General features: G+C 45.7%; 1 protein-coding gene across 2 annotated transcripts in view; it reads left to right on the top strand.

Moving 5' to 3' along the window:
* AGPS (alkylglycerone phosphate synthase) overlaps positions 1 to 26,163 on the top strand; it is a 244,162-nt gene that overhangs the window by 192,093 nt on the left and 25,906 nt on the right. For both annotated transcript variants that reach the window (XM_040440072.1, XM_040440071.1), the window contains exons 15-19: positions 7,644 to 7,713; positions 12,598 to 12,659; positions 15,217 to 15,306; positions 24,201 to 24,300; positions 25,131 to 25,188. In XM_040440072.1, coding sequence (XP_040296006.1) covers positions 7,644 to 7,713; positions 12,598 to 12,659; positions 15,217 to 15,306; positions 24,201 to 24,300; positions 25,131 to 25,188 — 380 coding nt within the window. The remainder of the gene's footprint in view (positions 1 to 7,643; positions 7,714 to 12,597; positions 12,660 to 15,216; positions 15,307 to 24,200; positions 24,301 to 25,130; positions 25,189 to 26,163) is intronic.

Raw genomic sequence — 26,163 nt, 5'->3', positions numbered from 1 at the left:
TGGCGTTACTTAATAATATGTATAAAATAACTAATCCATATGAACACAGCCTGTGTCAGCCCTGTCTCCTCCGACCCAAACTCACTGCATTTTACTGATTTATGGTGCAGTGAGTTCCTATCTGTCCGCGGGTCTGTTGTACTGTACTCACGTGATGATGTTAGTACAGTACAACAGACCTACGGACAGATAGGACGAACTCGTCGCTACATCCTAAATCAGTATCATGCCGTCAGTTTGGGTCAGAGCAGCTGCCGTCAGTCCGCGAGATGTGGACAGCACAGGGACCGCGTTTACCGAACACGCCAGCGTGTGCTGTCCGCGAGATGTGGACAGCACAGGGACAGCGTTTACCGAACACGCCAGCGTGTACTGTCCGCGAGATGTGGACAGCACAGGGACCGCGTTTACCGAACACGCCAGCGTGTACTGTCCGCGAGATGTGGACAGCACAGGGACAGCGTTTACCGAACACGCCAGCGTGTACTGTCCGCGAGATGTGGACAGCACAGGGACCGCGTTTACCGAACACGCCAGCGTGTACTGTCCGCGAGATGTGGACAGCACAGGGACAGCGTTTACCGAACACGCCAGCGTGTACTGTCCGCGAGATGTGGACAGCACAGGGACCGCGTTTACCGAACACGCCAGCATGTACTGTCCGCGAGATGTGGACAGCACAGGGACCGCGTTTACCGTACACGCCAGCGTGTGCATGAACCCTTACTTAAGTTTCTGAAAATTTAAGCCAGCTCCTTTAATATAGTGGAAATTTCATTCATTTTTTTTCTTTAATTATGCCAATTATAATTTTTTTCAATCACCAGTTGGAACAGCCCCGCCGTCTTGTGTACACAGCCCTACTGTAAGGCAGGGAGCTTTCTAGTAACTAAATGTGTCTTCAGTATGTTTTTATATATCTAAGTGTCTAGGTGTCTTGTAAGTGTCCTCCTTGTAGCTATTTATCAACTTTCTGAATGCAGTGTGTATCGGTTTAGGGGACAGTCTTGTCTATTGATTGATATTTTTTTTTTCTTTTTCCTTGTGGATAAGAACGGAGGAAAGTTAATATTTAATTCTTTTTTTTTTTTTTGTCCACTACAGCTTAGACTCCTATGTTTTAAAAAGGAAACGGCGCAATCAAGAAGATTTGATAAATAGTCACTTGCCCACCCCCCTGTCACTAATTGTTTTGTGCTGCTACAAAGGGACAGAAAACATTTCACTCTGGTAACAGGCTGAGTAATGACGGGGAGTTTTCTGTCCGTCTTCCTTGATGGATTGCATGGCTGATCGATGGAAAGCACAGCAAATAAAATGGCATTTGCTCAGCCTGTTTTTTTCTTAACCCCCCCCCCCCTTCCCTCCCCAATTTCCCATTGAGTATCCGAATTTGAGGCTCCATTCAGGCCCTGATGGTGTTTCGGCCCGAGCCCATGCTTAATTTTACTTTCCTACATTGGCCCATCATTAGGGGACGAGGAAGAAGAAACTTGATGGATCTGTGCTCACTGACACCGATCCATGGTTCTTCCCATCCTTCATGTGTAGCCACTTGTACATCATGAAATCATTTTGTGTCACGAAGGGTGAAAGTCTGCACGGCGGGAAGGCAATTATACATGAGATCAATCACGGAGAGGCCGCACTCATTTCCAAAGTAATTAGGATAATTATCTTTTTTTTTATTTTAATACATATATATTTCTTTCACATGATCGCACCGCATTCTAGGTCAGCCATGTACCAGCTTATTTCAATTACATTTCACATATTCTGGACTCCTGAAATAACAAAATATAAAAAGTAGGGTTCATGATGTGTTTTTTGGATACAGACATTCATTGTCGTGGGGCTCGCCATGCCATTTTACGTATATGTGGTCATGAGGTGAGCTTGAAACGTATCAGTTATTGGGGCCTCTTTATGAAAAGTGTCTAAAAAATAAAATAAAAAATTGTTGCCCACCGCAACCAATCACAGCACCGCTTAAATTTTTGGAGAGCACTGTGAGAAAAGAAAGCTGCACTGTGATTGGTTTTAAAGGGGTCTGTGGCATATCCCTAGCACATGCTGGTCCCACCTCTGTTACCTGCTCCTCACCTGCATAACGGAAACGAGACGGATCCGTTTTGCAGCCCATAGACTTCCATTATGACGGAATGAATAACAGAATGCCTCTAAAGGAATTCCGTTATGCATTCCATCATAGAATTGCGTTATGGTTCGTGGTAACGGAATCCATAACGCAATTCACCTTTTACCAGTAAACAAATCGCAAAAAAAATTTCATAAGCGGAAATTCGCTCATCTCTAGCTACCAGCTATGTTGGGGGGGTGGGGGGGTGTACCATATCCACAGTGGAAAACAAGCCACCTGGTACTGAAACAGAGTACAGGCGAGTAGGGTGAAGCTGGTGCCATTCAGTGGACAAGTGGCTTATAGGACCTGCAGCTGTATTTTGCACGGTTAGAGCAGCAATGGCTGTTGTCAGTGGTATGATCTGCTCACGATGGCACCAAGACTTTAATTTCTGATGGTTCTGCTTGTAACAAATAAGACCAAGTGATTCAGAAAAATCGTTTTTAAATTTACAGAAACCTTTCTCCTAAAAGATATTTTTTTTTAAATTAAATAAAATGATTAGAAGCGTTAGATTATATTAAAGGGCTTTCCCCATAAACATGTATTGCCTATCCCAAAGGATGGGTGATAAAGGTGTCGTCACTGGGGGTCTGATAACTGGGACCCATTCTGATCAACACTCTATTTACTTCTATGGGACTGCTAAAGACCTCTATGGGACTGCTAAAGACCTCTATGGGACTGCGCACCCCCCCCTCCCTTAACACAGGGGGACTCAGGGACCCTCTTTCTCGTGGCCAGTTGGTGTCTTAGGCTACTTTCACACTGGCATTTTGAATTCCAATTGTGAGATCCGTTTGAGGGATCTCACAAACGGTTCAAAATGGATCAGTTCATCCCCAATGCATTCTGAATGGATAAGGGTCCGTTCAGAATGCATCAGTTTGGCTCCGTTCCGCCTCCATTACCGCTCTGGATGCGGACACCAAAACGCTGCTTGCAGCGTTTCGGTGTCCGCCTGGCGATGCGGAGCCGAACGGATCTGTCCTGACTTACAATGTAAGTCGATGGGGACGGAAAAATATGGTGCAGTTGAAAACGGATCCGTCCCCCATTGACTTTCAATGTAAGTCAGGACGGATCCGTTTTGACTTGGACTTTTTTTTTTTACAGAATAATGCAAACGGATCCGTTCTGAACGGATACAAGCGTTTGCATTATAGGTGCGGATCCGTCTGTGCAGATACAAGACGGATCCGCACCTAACGCAAGTGTGAAAGTAGCCTTACTGATGAATTTATCACATGTTGTGTAGAGAGGATTAACTATTGCTTATTGGAAAACCTCTTTAAAGGCATTTGCCGTTCTGTGGTTGCGGCAACCTGCGAGCCGTGCTGCAACCCTGTTCAGTTCAATTATGTTTAGAGACTGTGGGGGGAGATTTATCAAACTGGTGTAAAGTAAAACTGGCTTAGTTGCCCATAGCAGCCAATCAGATTCCGCCTTTCATTTTCCAAAGGAGCTGTGAAAAATGAAAGGTGGAATCTGATTGGTTGCTATGGGCTTCTAATCCAGTTCTACTTTACACCATTTTGATATATCTCCCCCTGTATTCCTACACAGCAATCTTTTGATTGCTGAAACCAAAGTCGCTGTTAGCCCCAGCCTAATATTTATGTGCAACTATCACTATTTTATCCCGTGTGCATGAAAATGAGTAGCGTCCCAATATTCGGGAGATCGTGTGTTTTAGGGGGAAAATTTGTGTACCTACACTAATATATAAATATAAATATATATATATATATACACACACACACACACACTATCTCACAAAAGAATACACCCCTCACATTTTTGTAAATATTTATTATATCTTTTCCTGGGACAACACTGAAGATCTGACACGTTGATACAATGTACAGTAGTCAGTGTACAGCTTGTATAACAGTGTACATTTGCTGTGCCCTCAAAATAACTCAACACACAGCAATTACTGTCTAAACCGCTGGCAACAAAAGGGAGTACACCCCTAAGTGAAAATGGCCAAACTGTGCCTAATTAGCCATTTTCCATCCCCGGTGTCATGTGACTCATTAGTTACAAGGTCTCAGGTGTGAATGGGGAGCAGGTGTGTAAAATTTGGTGTTATCGCTCTCACACGCTCTCATATTGGTCACTGGAAGGTCAACATGGCAAAGAACTCTCTGAGGATCTGAAAGAAAAAAAAATTGTTGCTCTACATAAAGATGGTCTAGACCAGGGGTACTCAAGTACTTTTTGTAAAGGTCCACATACCTGAGTCTCCTGTAGGATGAAGGGCCGAGAAAATATATAAGGAGGGACAACACCATTGGTGTGTAGCGCTACCTTATTTATTTTTTACAATAATCCACACCTCCAAGCCCACCAAATCTTTCTGCCAACCAAACAGTAAGAATGTCCTTTCAGTGCCCCCTAAAAATGATGCCCCTCAGACAGAATGATATCCCTTTAGTGCTCCACAGAGTATGATACCCCTAAGTGCACCCTCACAACAGGGTGATCCCTTGGTGCCCCTACACATTATGATGCACCTTAGTGCCCCTGACACATTGCGATGCCTCCTTAGTTCCTCCCGACAGAGTATGAATACCCCAAGTGCCTCCTCACAGTAGTAATGCCCTCTCTGTGCCCCTTTACTTGTAGTAATGCCCTGTCTGTGCCCCTTCACAGCTGTAATGCCCTCTTTGTGTCCCCTTCACAGTAATAATCCCCATTGTGCCCCCTTCACAGTAATAATCCCCATTGTGCCCCCTTCACAGTAATAATCCCCATTGTGCCCCCTTCACAGTAATAATCCCCATTGTGCCCCCTTCACAGTAATAATCCCCATTGTGCCCCCTTCACAGTAATAATCCCCATTGTGCCCCCTTCACAGTAATAATCCCCATTGTGCCCACTTCACAGTAATAATCCCCATTGTGCCCACTTCACAGTAATAATCCCCATTGTGCCCCCTTCACAGTAATAATCCCCATTGTGCCCCCTTCACAGTAATAATCCCCATTGTGCCCACTTCACAGTAATAATCCCCATTGTGCCCTCTTCACAGTAATAATCCCCATTGTGCCCCCTTCATAGTAATAATCCCCATTGTGCCCCCTTCATAGTAATAATCCCCATTGTGCCCCCTTCATAGTAATAATCCCCATTGTGCCCCCTTCATAGTAATAATCCCCATTGTGCCCACTTCATAGTAATAATCCCCATTGACCCCCCTTCATAGTAATAATCCCCATTGTGCCCCCTCCATAGTAATAATCCCCAGTAATAATGTCTCTTAATAGTAGTAATGCCCATTGTGCCCCTTGATAGAAATAATGCCCATTGTGCCCCATTCACAGTAATGCCCTCTGTGCCCCCTCAATAGTAGAAATGCCAATTGTGCCCCCTTCACATTAGCAATGATCATTGTGCCCCCTCCATAGTAGAAATGCCCATTGTGCCCCCTGTACATTTGCAATGCTCATTGTGTCCCCTCAAGAGTAGAAATGTCTATTGGGCCCCCTCTTTGTTAAAAAAAAAACAAAAAACAACAACACCGTAACTACTCGCCTTGTCCCGTTCCTGAAGCTCACAGTCCTCTCTCCCCTGCAGACACAGATCGCTCTGCAGCACTGTGTGGGCGGACTTATGCAGATTCCCGAACGGCAGGCTTCACCCACATAGACCTGCAGCGTGATCTGTGCCTGCAGGCTGAATAGTGGAGCGGGGAGAAGTCTCCCTGCTTCACCATTCTGTGTGCCGCAGGCCTGAGAGAGGGGAGGAGCGCGGGGAGCTGAGTGGTGAGTGACAGGACCGCAGCTCCCTGCGCTCCAGCATCTGTATTGATGTAAGCGCTCATTGCGTCTGGACTACGGCACCCAGGGCGGACCACTCCCCGCTTAGCAGGGGTCTGGACAGCTGATAACCGCGGTCCGCCAGTTGAGTACCCTGGTCTAGGCTATAAGAAGATTGCCAACACCCTGAAACTGAGCTGCAGCACGGTGGCCAAGACCATACAGAGGTTTGGGGGGGGGGAGTCAGCCTGTCAGTGCTCGAACCATACGCCGCACACTGCATCAAATTGGTCTGCATGGCTGTTGCCCCAGAATGAAGCCTCTTCTAAAGATGAAAGCCCACAAACTGTTTGCTAAGACAAGCAGACTAAGGACATGGATTACTGGAACCTTGTCTGTGGTCTGATGAGACCAAGATAAACTTGTTTGGTTCAGATGGTGTCAAGCGTGTGTGGTGGCATCCAGGTGAGGAGTACAAAGACAAGTGTGTCCTGCCTACAGTCAAGCATGGTGGTGGCAGTGTCATGGTTTGGGGCCTCATGAGTGCTGCCGGCTGTGGGGAGCTACAATTCTTTGAGGGAACCATGAATGCCAACATGTACTGTGACATACTGAAGCAGAGCATGATCTCCTCCCTTCGTAAACTGGGCAGCAGGGCAGTATTACAACATAACGACCCAAACACACCTCCAAGATGACCACTGCCTTGCTAAAGAAACTGAGGATAAAGGTGCTGGACTGGCCAAGCATGTCTCCAGACCTAAACCCTATTGAACATCTGTGGGGCATCCTCAAATGAAAGGTGGAGGAGCGCAAGGTCTCTAACATCCACCAGCTCTGTGATGTCGTCATGGAGGAGTGGAAGAGGATTCCAGTGGCAACCTGTGAAGCTCTAGTGAACTCCATGCCCAAGAGAGTTAGGGCAATGCTTGAAAAATAATGGTGGCCGCACAAAATAGTCACATTTGGGCACAAATTGGCCATTTTCACTTAGGGGTGTACTCCCTTTTGTTGCCAGAGGTTTAGACATTCATGGCTGTGCGTTGAGTTATTTTGAGGGCACAGCAAATGTACACTGTTATACAAGCCGTACACTGACTACTGTACATTGCATCAACGTGTCAGATCTTCAGTGTTGTCCCAGGAAAAGATATAATAAATATTTTTCATAAATGTGAGGGGTGTACTCACTTGTGAGATACTGTGTGTGTGTGTGTGTATATGTATGTGTGTGTGTGTGTATGTATATATATATATATATATATATATCTCTTTTGATGGACATTGTATTGCCATTTTGTAACGCCATATGTTGTCTTTGGATCCAGAAATGTGTACTGGAGTATGTAATATGCATGGGTTACAAAATACTGACTTATGGCCAAAGAAAACATCTATCCCAAAAAGTTTTTTTTTTTTTTTTTTTTTTTTTTTTTTAAAGTGGTTATCCCGGATAAAACGGACCTCTTCCTTGGCATGGAGGTTCAAAACATTCATTTACGGCAGAAGCATGATAAATTATCAGGGGTTGTGATCAAAAGGAAAGTCTTTCGAATTCCACCGAAATATATTGTTACATTGTATTAATGGCCCGGAGTGCCTTAAGTCGGACATCATTGTTTCCAGCTTTGTAAATGTGTTTGTGTATTTCCCCCCCCATTGAAATAGTTTGACTGCAACGTGTAACGATTGTGCATAAATACCCAGTTAATCATTGACCATCTTTACAATTGCAGAGGTCTGGCAGCAGGCGAAGATAATGGGCAGAGAGGTTACATGCTGACATTCGTCATCGCTTACCTTCGGGTAGGTCGCATCTATTTTCCTCCCCTCTTTGTCTGATCACCAGTGTGGATATTGACATATTCTGACCCTAAGGAATATTGAGAGCTTTATAAAGGATCCCTTTAAGATTTGCTACACTGCTTTGTCTTTAGCAGATGCTGTCATTTTCTTTTCCAGCTTTCTCTCTTCCCATAGAAATCAAAGAAAGGCATATTAGTTCAGGGTGTGCAGATGTTTCCGCCATTGATAGGCGAGTGTTCAATTGAGTCAGTGCATTATTTGGTACTTATCCAATGAGTAAGCCATTCCAAGAGGTTTAATGCACAATTTATTAATGTCTCCTCACCTGACTCTGTATGTGACTACAAATGAGAACACTGAACGCGCCACGATGACCTAGAGCAGTGTTTCCCAACCAGCGTGCCTCCAGCTGTTGCAAAACTACAACTCCCAGCATGCGCGGACAGCCTTTGGCTGCGCGGGCATGCTGGGAGGTGTAGTTTTGCAACAGCTGGAGGCACGCTGGTTGGGAAACACTGACCTAGAGGGAAGCATTGAAGTCGCTCGCAGTTTCACTGCGAATTGTGGTCTACTTCATGTATCTTAGGGCCTGTTCACATCACGCTGTGGGGCTCATTTATTAAGACTGGCGTATTCCACGCCAGTCTGAAGTCTGTTTGTGCTGCTGGAGGAAGCGCCAAAGTTATGTGGAGGCGCAGGCCGCTACATAAGTTTGGCGCTTCCTCCAGCACGCCATGCCACAGTCTGCGCCAGTTCATAAATGAGCACCTAGGTCTTTACATTTGAAGGATAAACCAGGGAAAGCTTCCAACATGTACCGCCGACAAAAGGATGCCGACATACAGTGGGATAACCTGGTGGCTCAGTGGTCAGCACTGGGGTCCTGGCTTCAAATCCGACCAAGGAAAACATCTGCATGGAGTTTGTATGTTCTCTCCGTGTTTGCGTGGGTTTCCTCCGGGTTCTCCGGTTTCCTCCCACATTCCATAGACATAGTGATAGGGAAACTAGATTGTGAGCCCCATTGGGGGCAGCTTGATGCTAATGTCTGTAAAGCGCCATGGAATATGTCAGCGCTATATTAGTCAGTAAGATTTACTGTATACTTTTGTATGGAATAGTGTCGTTTCCTACACTATTGTATACCTATTTTCTTTTTGAAGTATACTGACGGAGGCCAGAATGACGACACTTTTTGGCTTCTGTCAAGTGAATGGAGCCTTATGGATACACTTACACTCACACATTGTTTAGGTTAGTCATAGTAATAACCTCCATTTTTGAGATTGAACTGCGATATTTAATAACACTTTACATTCAGGGACACATTAAACCTACCCATGACCTAAATAAAAAATAAATGAGAATTATGAAATAGGCCAAAAGCCTCCTGGCCGTAATAGCCTACAGTGTGAAGGTAGGTTCACGTCGAGTGCAGCAGCCACTTGCACTTACAGTAGTGGATTAAGAATAATTCGGTGTTAACCAGTGACCTAGTATCTGTGCTAGTCTGGCGTTAAAAGGGTTTCCAATGAAACGTTTTTTCCTTAGATATTGACCTGTACTCATTAAGTATAAGAGAGAGCATTTTACCATATCTCATGATGGGTTTTCCAGTTTTTGCTTCCTTGGTCAGTGACTTCATTACTGTGGAGACTGATTGTCTAGGAGAGACACCCCCACACTGTGTATGTGCTGAGCCTTATACAAGAGCTGTACTATGGCTTACCTAAAGGGCTGGTCTCATCTGAGACAATGGGGGCATATCGCTAGGGACCCACATATCTCCTAAGCACAGCCCTGAAAGTGGGGGAGGGAGCACTGCGCATGCGCTGCTTCCCTTCACTCAATTCTGTGGGGCCGCCGAAAATAGCAGAGCTGGCTCGGCTATGTCTGTCAGGTCCATAGAAGTGAATGGGAGCGGTGGTCGGTCATGCGCGGTATGGGGAGGCGGTCATCTCCAAAATCGGTTTCAAAGCAAGCATACGGCCGGGGTAGGAGCCTCTGAACAAACCATGCCTTTCTTGTGGAAATACTGAGAAATCCTTCTTTTTACCTTTTATATGAATAAGGCTTTCTGTACACCAAGGGTGGAGCATTGCTCCGCCATAACTCGCTCCCCCTATTGTTTTCCAGTTCCTGAGATTTCTTAGAGTTGGTAGCACAGGGGAAGATAGGGGCGCCGAACAGAGCAGCTCTGCAAATTTGCTTAAGATAAAAAATAAAAACTCCTTTTATCAGGATTAGCGGAATGGGTTTTCAGGCACCTGCCCTACGTGGCGGCATGCTTAGTTTGAAACCAGTTTTGGAGGTGACCGTTTCCCTTGAACATAAAGGTGCCAATAATATGCCCAGCTAATTTTTTTTTTTTTTTAACCATCTCTGGCACTCGGTGTTTCATCTGCCTCTGGGATCACCAGGTCTTCATGGTAGGGAAGTGCATACGGTGCCTCCTGTCTGGTGCCAGGAGCAGCTGCACATAGTATGCCAGACAGAACCCCCACTCAGTCTGACTGATCGAGAGCGGACCATGTGGCTAAGGCTACATGCACACGACCGTATGTGTTTTGCGGTCTGCAAATTGCGGATCCGCAAAAAAAAAGGATGACATTCCGTATAGCATCCGTTTTTTCTTGTGGATCCGTTTTTTTTTGCAGATCCATTGTAATAATGCCTATCCTTGTCCGCAAACTAGAAAAAAATAGGACATGCACTATTTTTTTTGCGGAGCAACGGAACGGACATACTGATGCGGACAGCACACTGTGTGCTGTCCGCGTTTTTTGCGGACCCATTGAAATGAATGGGTCCGCAGCCTATCCGCAAAAAAAAACGGAACGGAAACAAAATACGGTCGTGTGCATGAGGCCTTATTCTGGAGACATTTCCCAGGTCTAGTCATATGGTCTGTTCTCTGCCAATGAGACAGGGAGACGGCGTATTGCACATGACCTTAAACCTGCTCTTAAAGGGTTGGTATTTGGGCAGGAGAAGCGGCTGTACTAACATTGTTTGACATGAGGATCCTTGAAAAAATAGGTTTTTGTGAACTGCTCTATAGTCACCTGGCAGAGAGCTCCATCGGATTGGTGCTGGGCAGGATAAGTCTGGTAGGGGAGGATGATGGCTGTAGGTTAGAGAGTCTACATGCAAGGTATCTCTCTTGTGCAGTGGAAAGATATTGATAACCTATCCTCAGGATAGGTCATCAATATCGGATCAGTGGGCACCCCCTGCCGTTCAACTGTTTGAAGGGGTAGGGACGTTGGTGTCAGCACTTCTTCTGCTTCAGAATTACCTGGGCGTTTTCTCACTTGTAGAGGTGCGTGGTGCAGTGTAATGACATTGTCTCCAAGTGAATGGGAGGAGGCCGCGCACAGGTCATTTCACACGAGCGCCCCTACCCCTTCAAACAGCTGATTGGTGGGAGTCGGGCCCCCGCCGATCTGATATTGATGACCTATCCTGAGGGTAGGTCATTAATACCTTTGCACCTCACAGCCCCTTTAATATTGGGTATCTGAGCCAAAATCGTAGCACACAAGCGTTTAAAACTAATAGTAATACTCTTAGAATCAAGGTGGTGATGATTAGATGTGTTCGTTTAAAACCACTCCATGATGGCAGTACAATCGCCAACCGTAAAGGAGCCTGAGCAGAAGGCAATCCGTGTACAGGTCATGTATGTAGTACACTGCGCCAACATAGAAGAGGAGCCGCGGACCACATTAGATAGAGATACAAAATCATCCATTTACAATCCAATAAAAAGAACAGTAGAAAGACACAAAGATGATGGGTGAACAGGAAAATACCGAGTAACATAAAAATGTGATTATGGGATTTGGATAAAACATAATAATTCAAAGCAGTAATTAAATAGATGCAAGTAAAAAGTGAAGTGCAAGAGTATTTACACTCTCTGTCTGTCTAATCTATATCTTCTATCTATCTGTCTACCTAAGGGTACTTTTATACTTGAGGCAAAGGATTCCGGCAGGCAGTTCCGTCGCCAGAACTGCCTGCCGGATCCGTCAAAGCGTATGCAAACTGATAGCATTTGTCAGACGGATCAGGATCCGTAACCGTCTGACAAATGCATTGAAATGCCGGATCCGTCTCTCCGGTGTCATCCGGAAAAAACGGATCAGGCATTTATTTTTTTCACATTTTTTGCGGTCTGAGCATGCGCAGACCACAAAAACGGATCCGTTTTGCCGGAACACTCGGGCCCGGATCTGGCATTAAAGGGAACCTGTCACCGGGATTTTGTGTATAGAAGAACACAGAGCTATGGGGACTGGGTATTGCAGATGTGCTAGCGGCCATCTAGCAACCCATGTCCTCCGCTCTACTGTATACACAAAATCCCAGTGACAGGTTCCCTTTTAATGCATGTCAATGGGAAAAAATGCCGGATCCGGCAAGTGTTCCAGAATTTTGGACGGAGATAAAACCGCAGCATGCTACTGTATTATCTCCGTCCTGAAAAGGCAAAAAGGCTGAAGACATCCTGATGCATCCTGAACGGATTGCTCTCAATTCAGAATGCATGGGGATAATACTGATCAGTTCTTTTCCGGTATAGAGCCCCTAGGACGGAACTCTATGCTGGAAAAGAATAACGCTAGTGTGAAAGTGCCCTTAAAGCCAGACAAAACCTAGGGCAGGGAGTAGAGTTCACCCACCATACCCGACGCAAGTTTCACCAATAGCTCTGTCTGGGTTGGTGAATCACGTTAGCAGGTAAAAGACAAGTCAAAAAATGTGCAAAGTGTAGTTACCTCAACCTCATGGTCTCTTCTGCCGCCCTTTATATGAAATGCATTCTTTATTCTTTATAGTGGATGTGTTTTTAATATCCAGTGTGATTATGTTCTGCAGGACCTCGGCATGGATTATTATCTGATCGGCGAGTCGTTTGAGACTTCTGTTCCATGGGACAGGTAAGAGCGGCAGCAGCACCAGTCACATTCTCAGTGACTCAGGGATTTGTATTCATCTACTTTGAAGGGATTCTTTGGGCTTCTATTAAAAGCTGTTATTTCTTCTAATCTGTGGAAAAAACATTGTTAGGCCACATGCACACGACTGTGGTGTGTTTTGCAGTCCGCAGATCGCGTCTGTGCGCGTTCCGCAATTTGTGGAACGGCACGGACAGCCTTTAATGTAAATGCCTATTCTTGTCCGCAAAGCGCGGACAAGAATAGGACATGTTATATTTTTTTTAGCGGAGCAACGGATGCGGACAGCACACGGAGTGCTGTCCGCATCTTTTGCAGCCCCATTAAAGTGAATGGGTCCGGATCCAAGCCGCCAAAACGGCGGCTCGGGTGCGGACCAAAACAGCCCTGTGCATATGAGGCCTTAGGTTAACACTTACCCGTCCCTCGCTCTGCCGATGCCACCATCCCCGCTGCACTCACACAGGCTGCAGGCTATTCCTCCTGGGTCCAAACTGGATGTTTACACTTTTTTATTCCTGTTCAGCTGCATAATGGTAAATGCAGCTGAACAACAGGAAAATAAGTGCACCCATCCGGTCGGGAACCGCGCGGAAGATCCTGCAGCCTGTGTGAGTGGAGCGAGGAACAGCGGGTAAGGACTAATGATCCTTCTTGCACAGGTTAGAAGAACGAACTGTGCTTATTAAAATCCTGGAGAATCCCTTTAATTTACCTTTTTATCATAGTGATATCAATGATATGTGGTATGAAAGCCATGCTCCCTGTGTTACAATAGCTGGCCTGTGGATGTAGCAGACTTGGGTTTGTCAATAACACAAAACTGAGTTTGTTATTTGGAAATGACAGGGTGCGGGCTGTGGGATCTCATTGTGGATTACATTGCCTGGACTCACCTGTGCATGTCAGGCCTCACCTGTTCTTGCTGTCGCTTCAAATATCAAGTACAGGCCTAGCCTGCCAATTATTCGCATGCAGTCGGAGCCCAAAAGTACAAATTCAGCGCTAATTGCAAAATAAGCGCACAGATTTACTGTAGACGGGGACAGACAGGCCGTAGACTCTGCAGGGAAATTTCCAGGTGGGCCAATGCCCAGGGGACCACCAGAGTCCTCCTCATGGCCGTCTGCTTTGTACATAACAATCTAATTAATGGTAGGGGTATCAAGTACTTATATACCTGGCCGGTGGACGCAGGTGCCCTGCTGAATTCCTCTGTATTGCCTTCCTCAGGACAGTGAGAAAGTTGAATACTACAGTAGGGGCGGCAGTAGTTTGTGCTGCACTGTGGTATTTGGTTCTGCAGGGGCGGTATTTTGTGCTGCTCTATGGTATTGCCGGCCCCGCCTGCTGCTGTTGTCCCCACATAGTTGTGTTGGCTTTGCCTAGCAGTGTTGCCCCGCCTTCTGTCAATTTGGCCCCGCCTACAACATGGGGCCACTTTTAGGATTATTCCTAGGACCACTTTAAGCTCCCAGTCCGTCCCTGACCCTAGATATGATGGATATTGACATTAGCAGCAGCGGAGCCACATTTCTTAAAGGACATATTTTATTCCACTGGAAGTGAACAGCGAGTGACTGCAAGGAAAGTACATTGGAAAATTGTATAATTAATAGTAAGCTTTAGCGTCCATTCACGCGACCGTATTTCTGGAACGGGTGCGGACCCGTTCATTTAAGAAAAGATAGAGTATGTCCTATTCTTGTGTGCCATCGCCAACAAGAATAAGTATTTCTGTCATAGGGCTGCCGTGTGCGGTCGTGTGAATGATGACGTCTGTGAAGACAGTCAGCATTTTGTGTAAATATCCATGTTTAGTCCGTATGTCCGTTTTTTTAATTTTCCATGCGTCATCCATATCCGAGATGTACTGGTACTGCTAGGCTTAAAGGAGGATTTTCAGAGCGTCTCCTATCAGTGGTTAGTGTGTTGTCAGTGGTTTTCACGGACCCATAGACTTCAATGGGCGCGTTTAGCTGCATCAAAGTAGTGCACATCTCCCTTATTTTTCTACTAACTAAACACATTAAATTCAATGCAAAACGTGTCCTGTCCATGAGGAACACGGACAACACATGTCCATAATTCACTGACATGACAATGAGGCCTATCTTGAGTTTGGGTACAACCATACGTTTGGGTTTTCTGATGCCGCTTTTGAAGCCCAAACCTGGAGTGGATAAAAAAAAACAAAAAAAAAAAACGGATGACCTATTTGTCCTTAATACTTTCTTTCCTTTTTTTTCAATCCACTTCTGATTTTGGCTTCAAAAACTGCATCAGAAAACCTGCATGTGCCGCCGTACCCTTTGAGAGGAGCCTTGCAGGCGCTTATGAGCTTCTCATTACAAGGTAGAGCTCTTGAGACAGTTTAATGAAACATGAATCTGTTTCCCTTGAACAGATTTTCAGCCGTTGAATATTTTTTTATTCACTGATAGCAAGCGGACATTTTGGAAATGTTGAGTAAATGATGCTCAAGGTGTATGTAAGTCAATTGTAAACTAAATGTGGAATATTCATTTCTTAAATGAAGAGTGCTGGATCTCTGCCGGAATGTTAAGGAGAGGATTGTCCGAGAGTGCAAAGAAAGGGGCGTGCAGTTCCCTCCGTTTTCCACTTGCAGGTACGTGTACTTGTCATGCTATGTCCTTATCTGTAATACCTCCTTTACATGTGCAGCCTCCATGCCTGACTGCAGGATGGCTATCTGACAGCTATTCCGTCCAACATCCTCCCCCCCCCCCCATACACATGCATACCCACCTTGGCTGAGCATGCATGTGTGCTCAGTGGAGAGGGAAGAATACACTGCTGATTTTTGTTTGAGTTAACATATATTTAATATGTGGGATCAAACTAACCACATTGTTTAGTTGGTTTTCATTGTTAATGGCTGTGCGGCACCCTTAAAAATGCATGGCCATTGACCTTGAAGACAGACTAAACAATCTGGTCCTAGTTCGTTAACTTGAGCCTGCTGTGGCTTCTATGGCCATGTGGAACTGTACTGCAATATCACCAGGCAGCAACTGCGGCACGGCTGTGCTGGGCCACGTGCCCGTACCTTTATAGGGAATCTGTGAGCCATGAAACACCCATTTAACTATAGTCAGGGGTGTATAATGTAAATGATGCTGGGTTGATTATGTCATTTTTATCTCCGTACTCCTTGGCATTCCTACACTGTGCTCCTGCAAACTGGCAGTAAAATGCATTGAGAGGACGCCAGAGCGTGCACGCGTAATGGGGAGGACGCCAGAGCGTGCACGCGTAATGGGGAGGACGCCAGAGCGTGCCCGCGTAATGGGGAGGACGCCAGAGCGTACCCGCGTAATGGGGAGGACGCCAGAGCGTACCCGCGTAATGGGGAGGACGCCAGAGCGTGCCCGCGTAATGGGGAGGACGCCAGAGCGTGCCCGCGTAATGGGGAGGATGCCAGAGCGTGCCCGCGTAATGGGGAGGACGCCAGAGCGTACCCGCGTAATGGGGAGGACGCCAGAGCGTGCCCGCGTAATGGGGAGGACGCCAGAGCGTGCCCGCGTAATGGGGAGGACGCCAGAGTGTGCGCGCGTAATGGGGAGGACGCCAGAGTGTGCGCGCGTAATGGGGAGGACGCCAGAGCGTGCGCGCGTAATTGGGAGGACGCCAGAGCGTGCGCGCGTAATGGGGAGGACGCCAGAGCATGCGCGCGTAATGGGGAGGACGCCAGGGGTATTCTCAATGTATTTTATTGCCGGTTTGCGGAATGCAAGTGAGTATGCAGATACAAATGACATAATCGGACCCATCGTCATTTACACTAGACTCCCCTTACTGTAGTTAGAGGGGTGTTTTGGAGCGGACTGATTCCCTTTAAGCAGAGAATTATTAGCCAGCAGGGTATAACACATTTGTAAACCGGATCAGTCCGCTCTCTTGACTTATCTGTCTTGATAAATACTTGCATACCTTATGGAATAACTATGCTGGACCTTTTTTTTTTCCTTTAAACTCAAAATTCTGTTGTTCCTCTGTTATTCCCCTTGGAAAAAATAAGAACAAACTGGATGTTACCATTTCTCTTGTCAACAGGGTGTGTCGCCACACAGAATGCGACTGTGCACTGACGAGGGGAGAATAGTAACACCCAGTTTTCAGTGTATTCATATGTTACCCAGGAAGGTCAATGCAGAGTAGTAAGAAAAGATTGGGGACGCAAATTATTTGGTGAGAAGTGTCAGGGGAGCGGACCCATACTGTTTAACTTTAAAATAAAAGTTTAAAAAAAGAAAATCATGAACTGGAAACTGCAAGTTCACTGCAACATTTCATGGCCAAGCATTTTGGAACGCAAAAAACTCCTCTTTGGCGAACCTAATAAAAAAGTAAAGCATTATTGTGCGCGCGTTAATTCCTACGACCGGTGCTTTATGGGTTTCGAATTGGAATGGCACACTGGAAGAAAAAACTATAGGAAGTTTTATTTTCTGTTTTATACCAACAACGTAACATTTTTATCTCTCACTGACATGTTATTTTTACTGGAACGAGCTAAATTAAATTGTTAGCTGTTTGGCCGTTAAAACCCTCCAAAGCTGTAAACAGAATTGTAGATTTTATTTAGAGCTAAAGAAAATAATTGAAGGATGTGGTAAAAAGATGAATAACAGATCTCTTAAAAGCCTCGACATCTGAGGAAATGCCCTTAAAACTTTCTTGGTGGTGCGTTGCAAATGTGTCTTTATTATCTATTCCCTCTAGTCGGGGTAATTGCAGGGCATATATCTTCAGGCTGCAATGCTAACAAAAACAAGACCTGGGCTGTAAACCAAATTCCTCAGCACAAAAAAATGTCAAACATATTCTCTGCTTTGTCTTCCCATGTTTATGGGGCGGCCGGGGTTCATTATCTCTTCTCTGGGCAGCATGGAGAGGTGTAAATCTCGGCATTGTCCCTCTACCGTAAATGGCTCTTATGTAAACTTTATGCCTTCAGAAAGGCCACACACAACTAAAACAGAAGCCGATTCGGGAATACTCCCCGGCTCTCTTCCTGAAAGGCATTCCGGCCCGAAGCTCGTGCTGTAATGTCGTATGTGGGTGGTTTTACACGGAGAGTTTTTTGGGGAGAAAAACAGCACTGCATTTTTTTTTTTTTCAGCCAAAGGAATGGATCAGCATTAAGGAGAAGTATGGGGGTATGACCACACGTAGTGCGAATGATGCAGACTTTCTGCAGTGGAATTGCAGGTAGGGAATTCATAGCATTAAGACTCCATTCACACGTCCGCAAATGGGTCCGCATCCGTTCCGCAATTTTGTAGAACGGCTGCGGACCCATTCGTTTTCCATGGGGACGGAATGGATGCGGACAGCACACAGTGTGCTGTCAGCATCCGCATTTGCGGAGCGCGGCCCCGATCTTCAGGTCCGCAGCTCCGCAAAAGATAGAACATGTCCTATTCTTGTCCGCAGCTTGCGGACAAGAATAGGCATTTCTATAGGGGTGCCGGGCGGGTGTGTTGCGGATCCGCAATTTGCGGGTCCGCAACACACCACGGACGTGTGAATGGAGCCTTACAGTAGCAGTGAAGTGGGTGAGATTTTAAAGGGGTTTTCCGGATAGGTCATCAGTATCTGATCGGTGGGGGTCTGACACCTGGGACCCCAGTTAATCAGCTGTTTGAGAAGGCAGTAGCGGCATGGCCTTCTCGCTGCTTAGCCGAGCCCATGTGACGCCACGCTCATTGGTCACATGACGTAGGCGCAGCTCGGCCCCATTGAAGTGAATGGGGCTGAGCTGCAATACCGAGCACAGCGGCGCTGTCCATGGTGAGCTAATACAAGGCCTCTGCACTACTGCTGATCAGAGGGGGTGTTGGGTTTTGGACCCTCGCCGATCAGAAACTGATGACCTATCCAGAGGACAGGTCATCCGTATAGAATGTTTCCGAAAACCACTTTAAAAAGTCTTATCCACGCACTGCGACAATTTGAGCACATAACTTGACACGCGGTGTGGATTCCAAATCTGTAGCATGTCATTTTAGGTTGCGTATTTCTGCCTCAGATTTTTCCCCTTTGCAATGCAGAGCACGAAGCGTAAGGGCTCATGCACACGAATGTCTTTTCATTCAGTGTCCGTTATTTTTGCAGACCGTATGTGGAACCATTCATTTCAATTGGGTCCGCAAAAAAACGGAAGTTACTCCATGTGCATTCCGTTTCCGTATGTCCGTTCCCGCCAAAAAATAGAGCATTTCCCATTATTGTCTGCATTACGGACAAGGATAGGACTGTTCTATTAGGGGCCAGCTGTTCTGTTCCGCAAAATACGGAATGCACACGGACGTCATCTGTATTTTTTGCCGACCGCAAAATACATACGGTCATGTGCATGAGCCCTAAAGCAGACACGCAGCTTATCCTTGATCATTTTTAAAACGGAATTCACACTTTTGGTGCAGATCTTTCTGCTGTGGCGCATCCACCATGGACCTGTGTGTGGCTGTACCTGTTAGCCCTTCATTTATACTTTTTTACATCTTGAAAACTTCTGCTCAAACATTAGCACAATGTAAGTTCCCTATCAGTCTGTCTTTGGAGTGTGGGAAGAGACCGGAGAACCCGGAGGAAACCCACACAAACACGGGGAGAACATACAAACTCCATGCAGATGTTGTCCTTGGTCAGATTCGAACCCAGGACCCCAGCGCTGCAGTGCTAACCCCTGAGCCACCGTGCTGTCCACTGTATGCCTATACAGTGGGATTCAGGGCATCCTTTTGTCGGAGGTACATGTTGGAAGATTTCCCTGGTTTATACTTCAAATGTAAAGACCTAGTTGCTCATTTATGAACTGGCGCAGATTTTGCCGCAAATTGGCTTTTCCCCACTCACGCCCCTTTTCCGACAGATCGAGAAAAGAGGGTGGGCAGGCCCGGCTCATTCATTCATTCTCTACGCCAGTTTTGCCGGAGAAAATGTCTTAAATCTACGCCAGCAAGGAAGGTGGTGTAAATTTGGGAAGAAAACCGGAGAACCCGGAGGAGACCCTCGCAAACACAGGGAGAACATACAAACTGCATGCAGCTGTTTGTCCATGGTCGGATTCATGCCTAGGACCCCCAGCGCTGCAAGGCACCAGTGCTAACCACTGAGCCACTGTGCTCAATCAGTTTTTTCGGCGCTTGCGTTCAGTGAGTGCGCTTTTCCGTCCAGATTGTAGAATCCGGTCACGTGCTTGTAGAAAAGCTGAATAATATCAATCTACATCTCCCAGCAACCATCACTGAAAAACGCATTGCATCCGGATGCCTTCCCTTTTTCACACAGGCCCCATTCACTTTTGTGGAGCCAGAACTGTGTGAAAACGCACAATCTAGAACATGCTGGGATTTTTCCTGAACGCAAAGATGCCTGAAAAACAACGCTCATCGTGTACTCTGACGCATTGAAATGAGTGGGTCAGGATTCAGTCCGGGTGCTACGTGTTCACTGCATGCATCGCATCTGGACAGAAAACAGCCTAAGGCCGCTGTCAGGGTCCGCTTTTTTTGTCGCAGTTTTTTGAGCCAAAGGCAGAAGTGGATCCAGCAGGGACGCGAAGTCGAAGTCCTTCCTTTATACTTCTCATTCCCTTGCAACCCACTTTTGGCCACAATTAGCTGTGGATAGCACCAATAAAGAGATCATCTATTTCCTTCCTAGAAAATGTTATATTGAACCCCAAGATATTTCCCAAATGACTCTCCAGTTCTGTCTGGCTGTTTTTCCTCTGCAGTGTTCCTTGGAGTGTGTACATTTTTAATAAATGGTTTATTATATATTCTGCATTACACCGCCGGGGCTGGTAGAGCCTAAATAAGCCGTTCTATTTAGCAGTGACGTTTCTCCAGACCTACAAACTCCATATACTTTTATGTGGCATTAATGTAAACTGCATGCTGCGGTACGTCCAGTCACCGCCATACTCCTCCCGTTTCAGTGGAGTCTTATTCAGTGCTTTATTATTTACCCTTTTTTGATCATTCGACAAATGGACCCAATGTAAGGAGGTCTGTTTTTAGAGGAGAGACCCCCCAGCTTCACGCACATCTCTTGTCGAGGACTGTCTTCATACTTGTGTCTATTGATTTCAATAGGCAGAGAATGGTACCTCCTCCAATCTCAGAATCCGGCTCTTGGGAGCCCACAGCCATAATCAAATTCTATCCATAAAGGGCAAAGAAACGAAAAATTCATCTATTTTCAAGGGAATGTTTTAACTGGAAATGGCTTAATTTTTTTTTGTGCAAACTGATCTCTCTCTGGTTGGGAAACTCCCGGGAATGTTTTTTTTTTTTTTTTTTTTTTTTTTTTTTTAATAATGCAGTCCACTGATAACCTTCAGAAGGTAAGCTGGTAAGTATGCATCCCTCCGCGGGTCCAGCCACAGGGATCTACAGTGCCCCCTACATTCCCAAAGATGAACAACCCCTTTAATGTCACACAGCCAAAGTCATTGTGTAGCCCAAACCTTAATCTGTGGGTCCATGACTCCCTGTATTACGAGATACTTTTATTTATTTATTTTTTCCCTTTTTGCTCAGATTGGAGCGTGAGCTCTTGTGATACACTTTTTCACCTCCCAGATAAGAGCTGATCAGATAGCCTGTCGTGCAGACTGGGCATATGCTGCCCGAGTACGGTGTGTGACTTCTGCTCTTTCACATCTATGAATATGTTTTAACAGCTGGAATTTAATAGCTGCCGGACCATTCAATCTTTCATCGAGAGCTACGTGGCGGCTCAGCCATTCATTTTCAGCTCAGTGGATTCCACAAGCGAGGGACATACTGAATCCTTTATTCCTGTGTATATCTGTGTACCCGATATACAGAGCAGTCAGGGCTCACAATGTGCCCTTTGATATTTTTGGCCGGTGAAGGGGTCATAGAATATAGGATTCTATTGAGGCTGATTAACTCGGATTCATATTTGAGAAGTAAATATAGGTTAGTAAGGAAGTATTTTTCATAGCTGGCTACATAGTCCGAGTTAGGAATGCACCACTTTAGCTTGTTTTTTTTTAGTGCGTTTAATTGTATGCTGTAAATTTCCAGTAATCCAGCTTCCTGTAGTCTGAACATTTTGCGGAAAGGCCCCCATACACATTAAAGGGCGTCTGTCAGCAGGTTTGTACCTATGACACTGGCTGATCTGTTACATGTGCACTTGGCAGATGAAGACGTCTGTAATGGTCTCATGTACATATGTGCCCGCATTACTGAGAAAAATGAAGTTGTAATATAGGAAAATGAGCCTCTAGGAGCAAAGGGGGCGTTACCATTACACCTAGAGGCTCTGCTCTCTCTGCAACTGCAGTTTCCTATCCACTTTGGCAGGCCAGGCCATGTGATGATGTTTTCACTGCCTGGCCCTGTTAATAATAGTGCAGAGGGCATGGAAGTTGCAGAGAGAGCAGAGCCTCTAGGTGTAGCAATGCCCCCATTGCTCATAGATTCTCATTTGCATATATTAAAACTTCATCAGCTTGGGGGTCTGATTTGGAAGTCTGATCTGAGGTCTGATGAAGAGTGGGGGTCTGATCTGTGCTCTGATGAAGAGTGGGGGTCTGATCTGAGGTCTGACGAAGAATGGGGGTCTGATTCGGGCATCTGATCTGAGATCTGATGAAAAATATTTTCTCTATTTTCCTCCTCCAAATCCTAGGTCCGTCTTATAGTCCGAAAAATACGGTATTCCAGCCCAAAAAAATTATCTTCATCTTCTTTGATCCGTCATGAGACACCCCGGTCAATCAGCATGCTGATCTCATGATGGATACCGTTGTATTTTTTTATTTATAGGCATGCACCAGTGTCCAAACCTGTGGCTATTAGCGATAATTCACATGCGGTTCACACCAGTTCAGCCGCAGTGTTTATGGGCTCCTTTATGCACTTACATCTTTACTAGAAAGCAGAATACACCTTTAAAACTGCGCTTAGATCAAGGTAGACGTGGGAAATGTGCGCATGCATTACATATGAGGCTCGATGACTATATTTCTATACAACTATTCTCTGGATGTGCAGTCAGCGGACTTTGTCAGGATAGACTATATATGTCCTCTCTTGTAAATCTCCCATATGTTTATATGAAGGGTACTGATCACTGTGCTGACACTAGGTGGACTAAACTAAGCTGCTTTTCTGTATTTAGACAATCCTATATAACCCCCGACCTCTGATGCTGTTCAACAAAAACAGCAAATGTAGAACCAGGGTCCTTATTTATTGCTGTGCTTATGGTGCGGGTGCCCTGCGCGCACACCTGCTGCATCTTATTGGAAATTGCTGTAAATTTATGCCTGGACCAGATTTTTTCTTTCTTGTTTTTACACTAGTTTATGTTTAATGCAGCAGTACGGCCCTTTTACTGTAGGATCCTGCAGAGGGGGCAGGCAAAGCTCAGCTAGAACATAGCGCCGACATCGAGCTTTTTGTTGTAACAAAGCCAGATATCGTACCAACCTCATGACTACACCATACCTCTAGCCTGAAAGCTTCCAAACACTGTAGCCAGTCATCCCATCCCACCAACTTAGTAGGTCTACCAACATTGATCTACAGGCTTTTCCAGCTTTGGGCATTTTTATACATTTCAAACTCTGTCCGTTGTACCTTTTGAAAAAATTATACTTACCTGTTCCCTTCCACTCCGGCTCCTTGGCTCCCTTCTGAGTGTTTCCAGGCCCCATCCGATAAACTTCTGGACTGATGGGGTCATGTGCACCGCAGCAGCCAGTGACTGGCCTCAATGATGACCCAGCAGTGACATGCTGCTTGGGGACACGTCATTGTCTGCAGCAGTGCACATCATTTCGTCCGGCCAGGACTTTACGGGACGGAGACCAGAAGACTGCAGAAGGGAGATAGAATGGAGCGGCGAAGAAGAGGTAAGGACTGTTTTTTTTTTTTGTTTTTTTTTCAGGGCGGGTACGGCAGACTGGGCTTGAAATAAAATAAAATAAGTGCACAGGACTGGAAAACCCTATTTAAAGGGGTTGTCCTCAACCAGAAAGAAGATAGCTGTTTTCATTTTCAGAAACTGCACCACACCTGACCATGGGCTGTACCTGGTATTGCAGCATTGAAATGAACGTGGCTACACTGCAGTACCACACACCACCCACGAACAGCTGTGGAGCCGTTTCTTGAACACAGAAGTCATGTTTCTCTAAATCTGGGCAACCCCTTTAAGGGTTCCCCCATGAGGAAAAATCCATGAGGGGAAAAAAAAAATCAGGGACTTGCCCATAAAGGAAAGGTTGGGAATCTCCGCTATAGAATATGAATGGATTGATATATACTGTATAATCTTGGCCACGTCTTGGCTTTTTCTTCGTTAACCAAGTTTGCATACAGTACGCCAAGGTCGCTGCCAACCTTCATTACACGATGCTCCTTTAGTAGCGGCTGTGGTGTAATAATTAATTTCCTAAATGTCTGGTGTGATCAACATTCACTAAATCTTACTTCTCATCCCTTTTAGAGTGACGCAGACCTACGATGCTGGCGCCTGTGTATATTTCTACTTTGCCTTTAATTACAGAGGCCTAAGTGACCCTATTCATGTCTATGATGAAATCGAGGTAATATACTGCGCTGGTGATATGGTAAATTTATGATGTACTGCGCCAATCTTGCAAACATGCGACGCCAACTAACTAGATAGATGCATAGCAAAGGGTTTGTCCGGGGACAGAGAAACATGGCTGCTTTCTCTCAAAGACAACGCCACCCCGTCCACTGGTTGTATGTGGCATTGACTCTCTGCCCCAATGGCGCTGAGCTGCATAACCAGGCGCAACTCATGGACAAGTGTGGGGCTGTTTTTGGAAGAAAGCAACCATATTTTTCCAACATTGGACATCCCCCTTTAAACGGGTTTTCCGAGAGTATATATTTTTTTTTTACTGATGAACTATCCTCTGGATAGGTCATCAGTATCTGATCTATGGGGTTCCCGAGACCCGAGAGATCAGCTGTTTGAGAAGGCACTGGCACTCACAGTAGCACTGCGGCCATCTCTCAGCTTTCCCTAGGTCATGTGATGTCACATTCATCAGTCACGTGACCTAGGTGCAGCTGAGCCCGATTCATGTGTACAATTTATGGCGCTGTGCTTGGTGAGCAGAGAGACGGCCGCGGCGCTCTCAGTAGCACTGATGCCTTCTCAAACAGATAATCAGTGGGGGTCCCGGGTTTCGGACCACCGATCAGATACTGATAACCTATCCAGAGGATAGGTCATCAGTAAGAAAAAAAAAAACTCTCAGAAAACCCCTTTAAGGAATTGTCCATAATTAAGTTTCATATAATGTTAGTTATATATTCTCCATAGGAACGGATATGTGTGCAGTGATGTATGAATTCCGCCCTATGATAATCCTGTTAACATTGTTCAATTTCACGCTTTCAGTTTGCCGCTAGGGAAGAGATTCTTGCTAATGGTGGGAGTCTTTCACATCACCATGGAGGTGAGTTACTGTTGTAAAAGTACATTTATCTTGGAGATATGTTTTCTGGACAACAAAATATATATTTTTTTAAAATTTTATGGTGACCTCCTTTAAGGGGCTGACGATAAATCCCCCTCCCCCGAAAGGACAATCATCCCTTTTACACGGATAGATATTGGATATAACAGCGTGATGTTGGTATGAATGGCAGGTCACCAGCAAGACTGGTGAAGAACTAGAGAACCATCAGTGCTGCAGGGGATTTGAGAGCTATCTGCCTATTTGTTATTTTTATCCATATACGGCTATGTCTGAATTTCATGGGTTTTTATTCCCCAAAGTTCAGTAAATCCTGTATGCTGGACGTAGACACAGTTTTTTTTTACTGACGTTTGAGGTGCAGTACCCGAAGTGGATGCCACGGGAAGGAAAAGTTCTTCCTTTCTCCATATTATGCTCCAACAAGAGAGGGAGAGCCCACATGGGAAAGACCGCACAATATAGGAGGACGAAGCCAGCTAGTACGGCGCTTACCTGGACGTGTCATGCTGAGGGCACAACAACCTGCTGAAACACGTGTGAAGGTGCCGGTCATGAACCCCACTAGGCCGAATGCTGGATAAAAGCAAAGGTTTAGAGGAAAGAAACAGAGACTTCAGTTTGTGACACTAGCTCCAGAATGCAGTCCGGTTACAGGAGATACTTTTATTAGTTAATTAGCCACGCGTTTCGGGTTTTGTTCAGACTCTTTGACAGACATAAATTATTTTCAGATTTATGTTAATGACAAAGGGTCCTATCTGGACACAAAACATGTTGCAAATTAACCAATAAAAGGATCTCCTGTAACCGGACTGCATTCTGGAGGTAGCGCCACGAACTGAAGTTGGCGTTCTTGCCCTCTGAGACTTTTCTCCCTATTACTGTGCATAGAGAGAAAGCAGTCAGTCAGCGTTGGGTGACACCGCCGAGAGGTCTCCTGGCTCACACAGC

This window comes from Bufo bufo, chromosome 7 (assembly GCF_905171765.1).
Source record: "Bufo bufo chromosome 7, aBufBuf1.1, whole genome shotgun sequence".
NCBI classification, from domain to species: domain Eukaryota; kingdom Metazoa; phylum Chordata; class Amphibia; order Anura; family Bufonidae; genus Bufo; species Bufo bufo.
The sequence above is the reverse complement of the archived record's forward strand: the minus strand, read 5'-3'. Positions and strand labels throughout refer to the sequence as shown.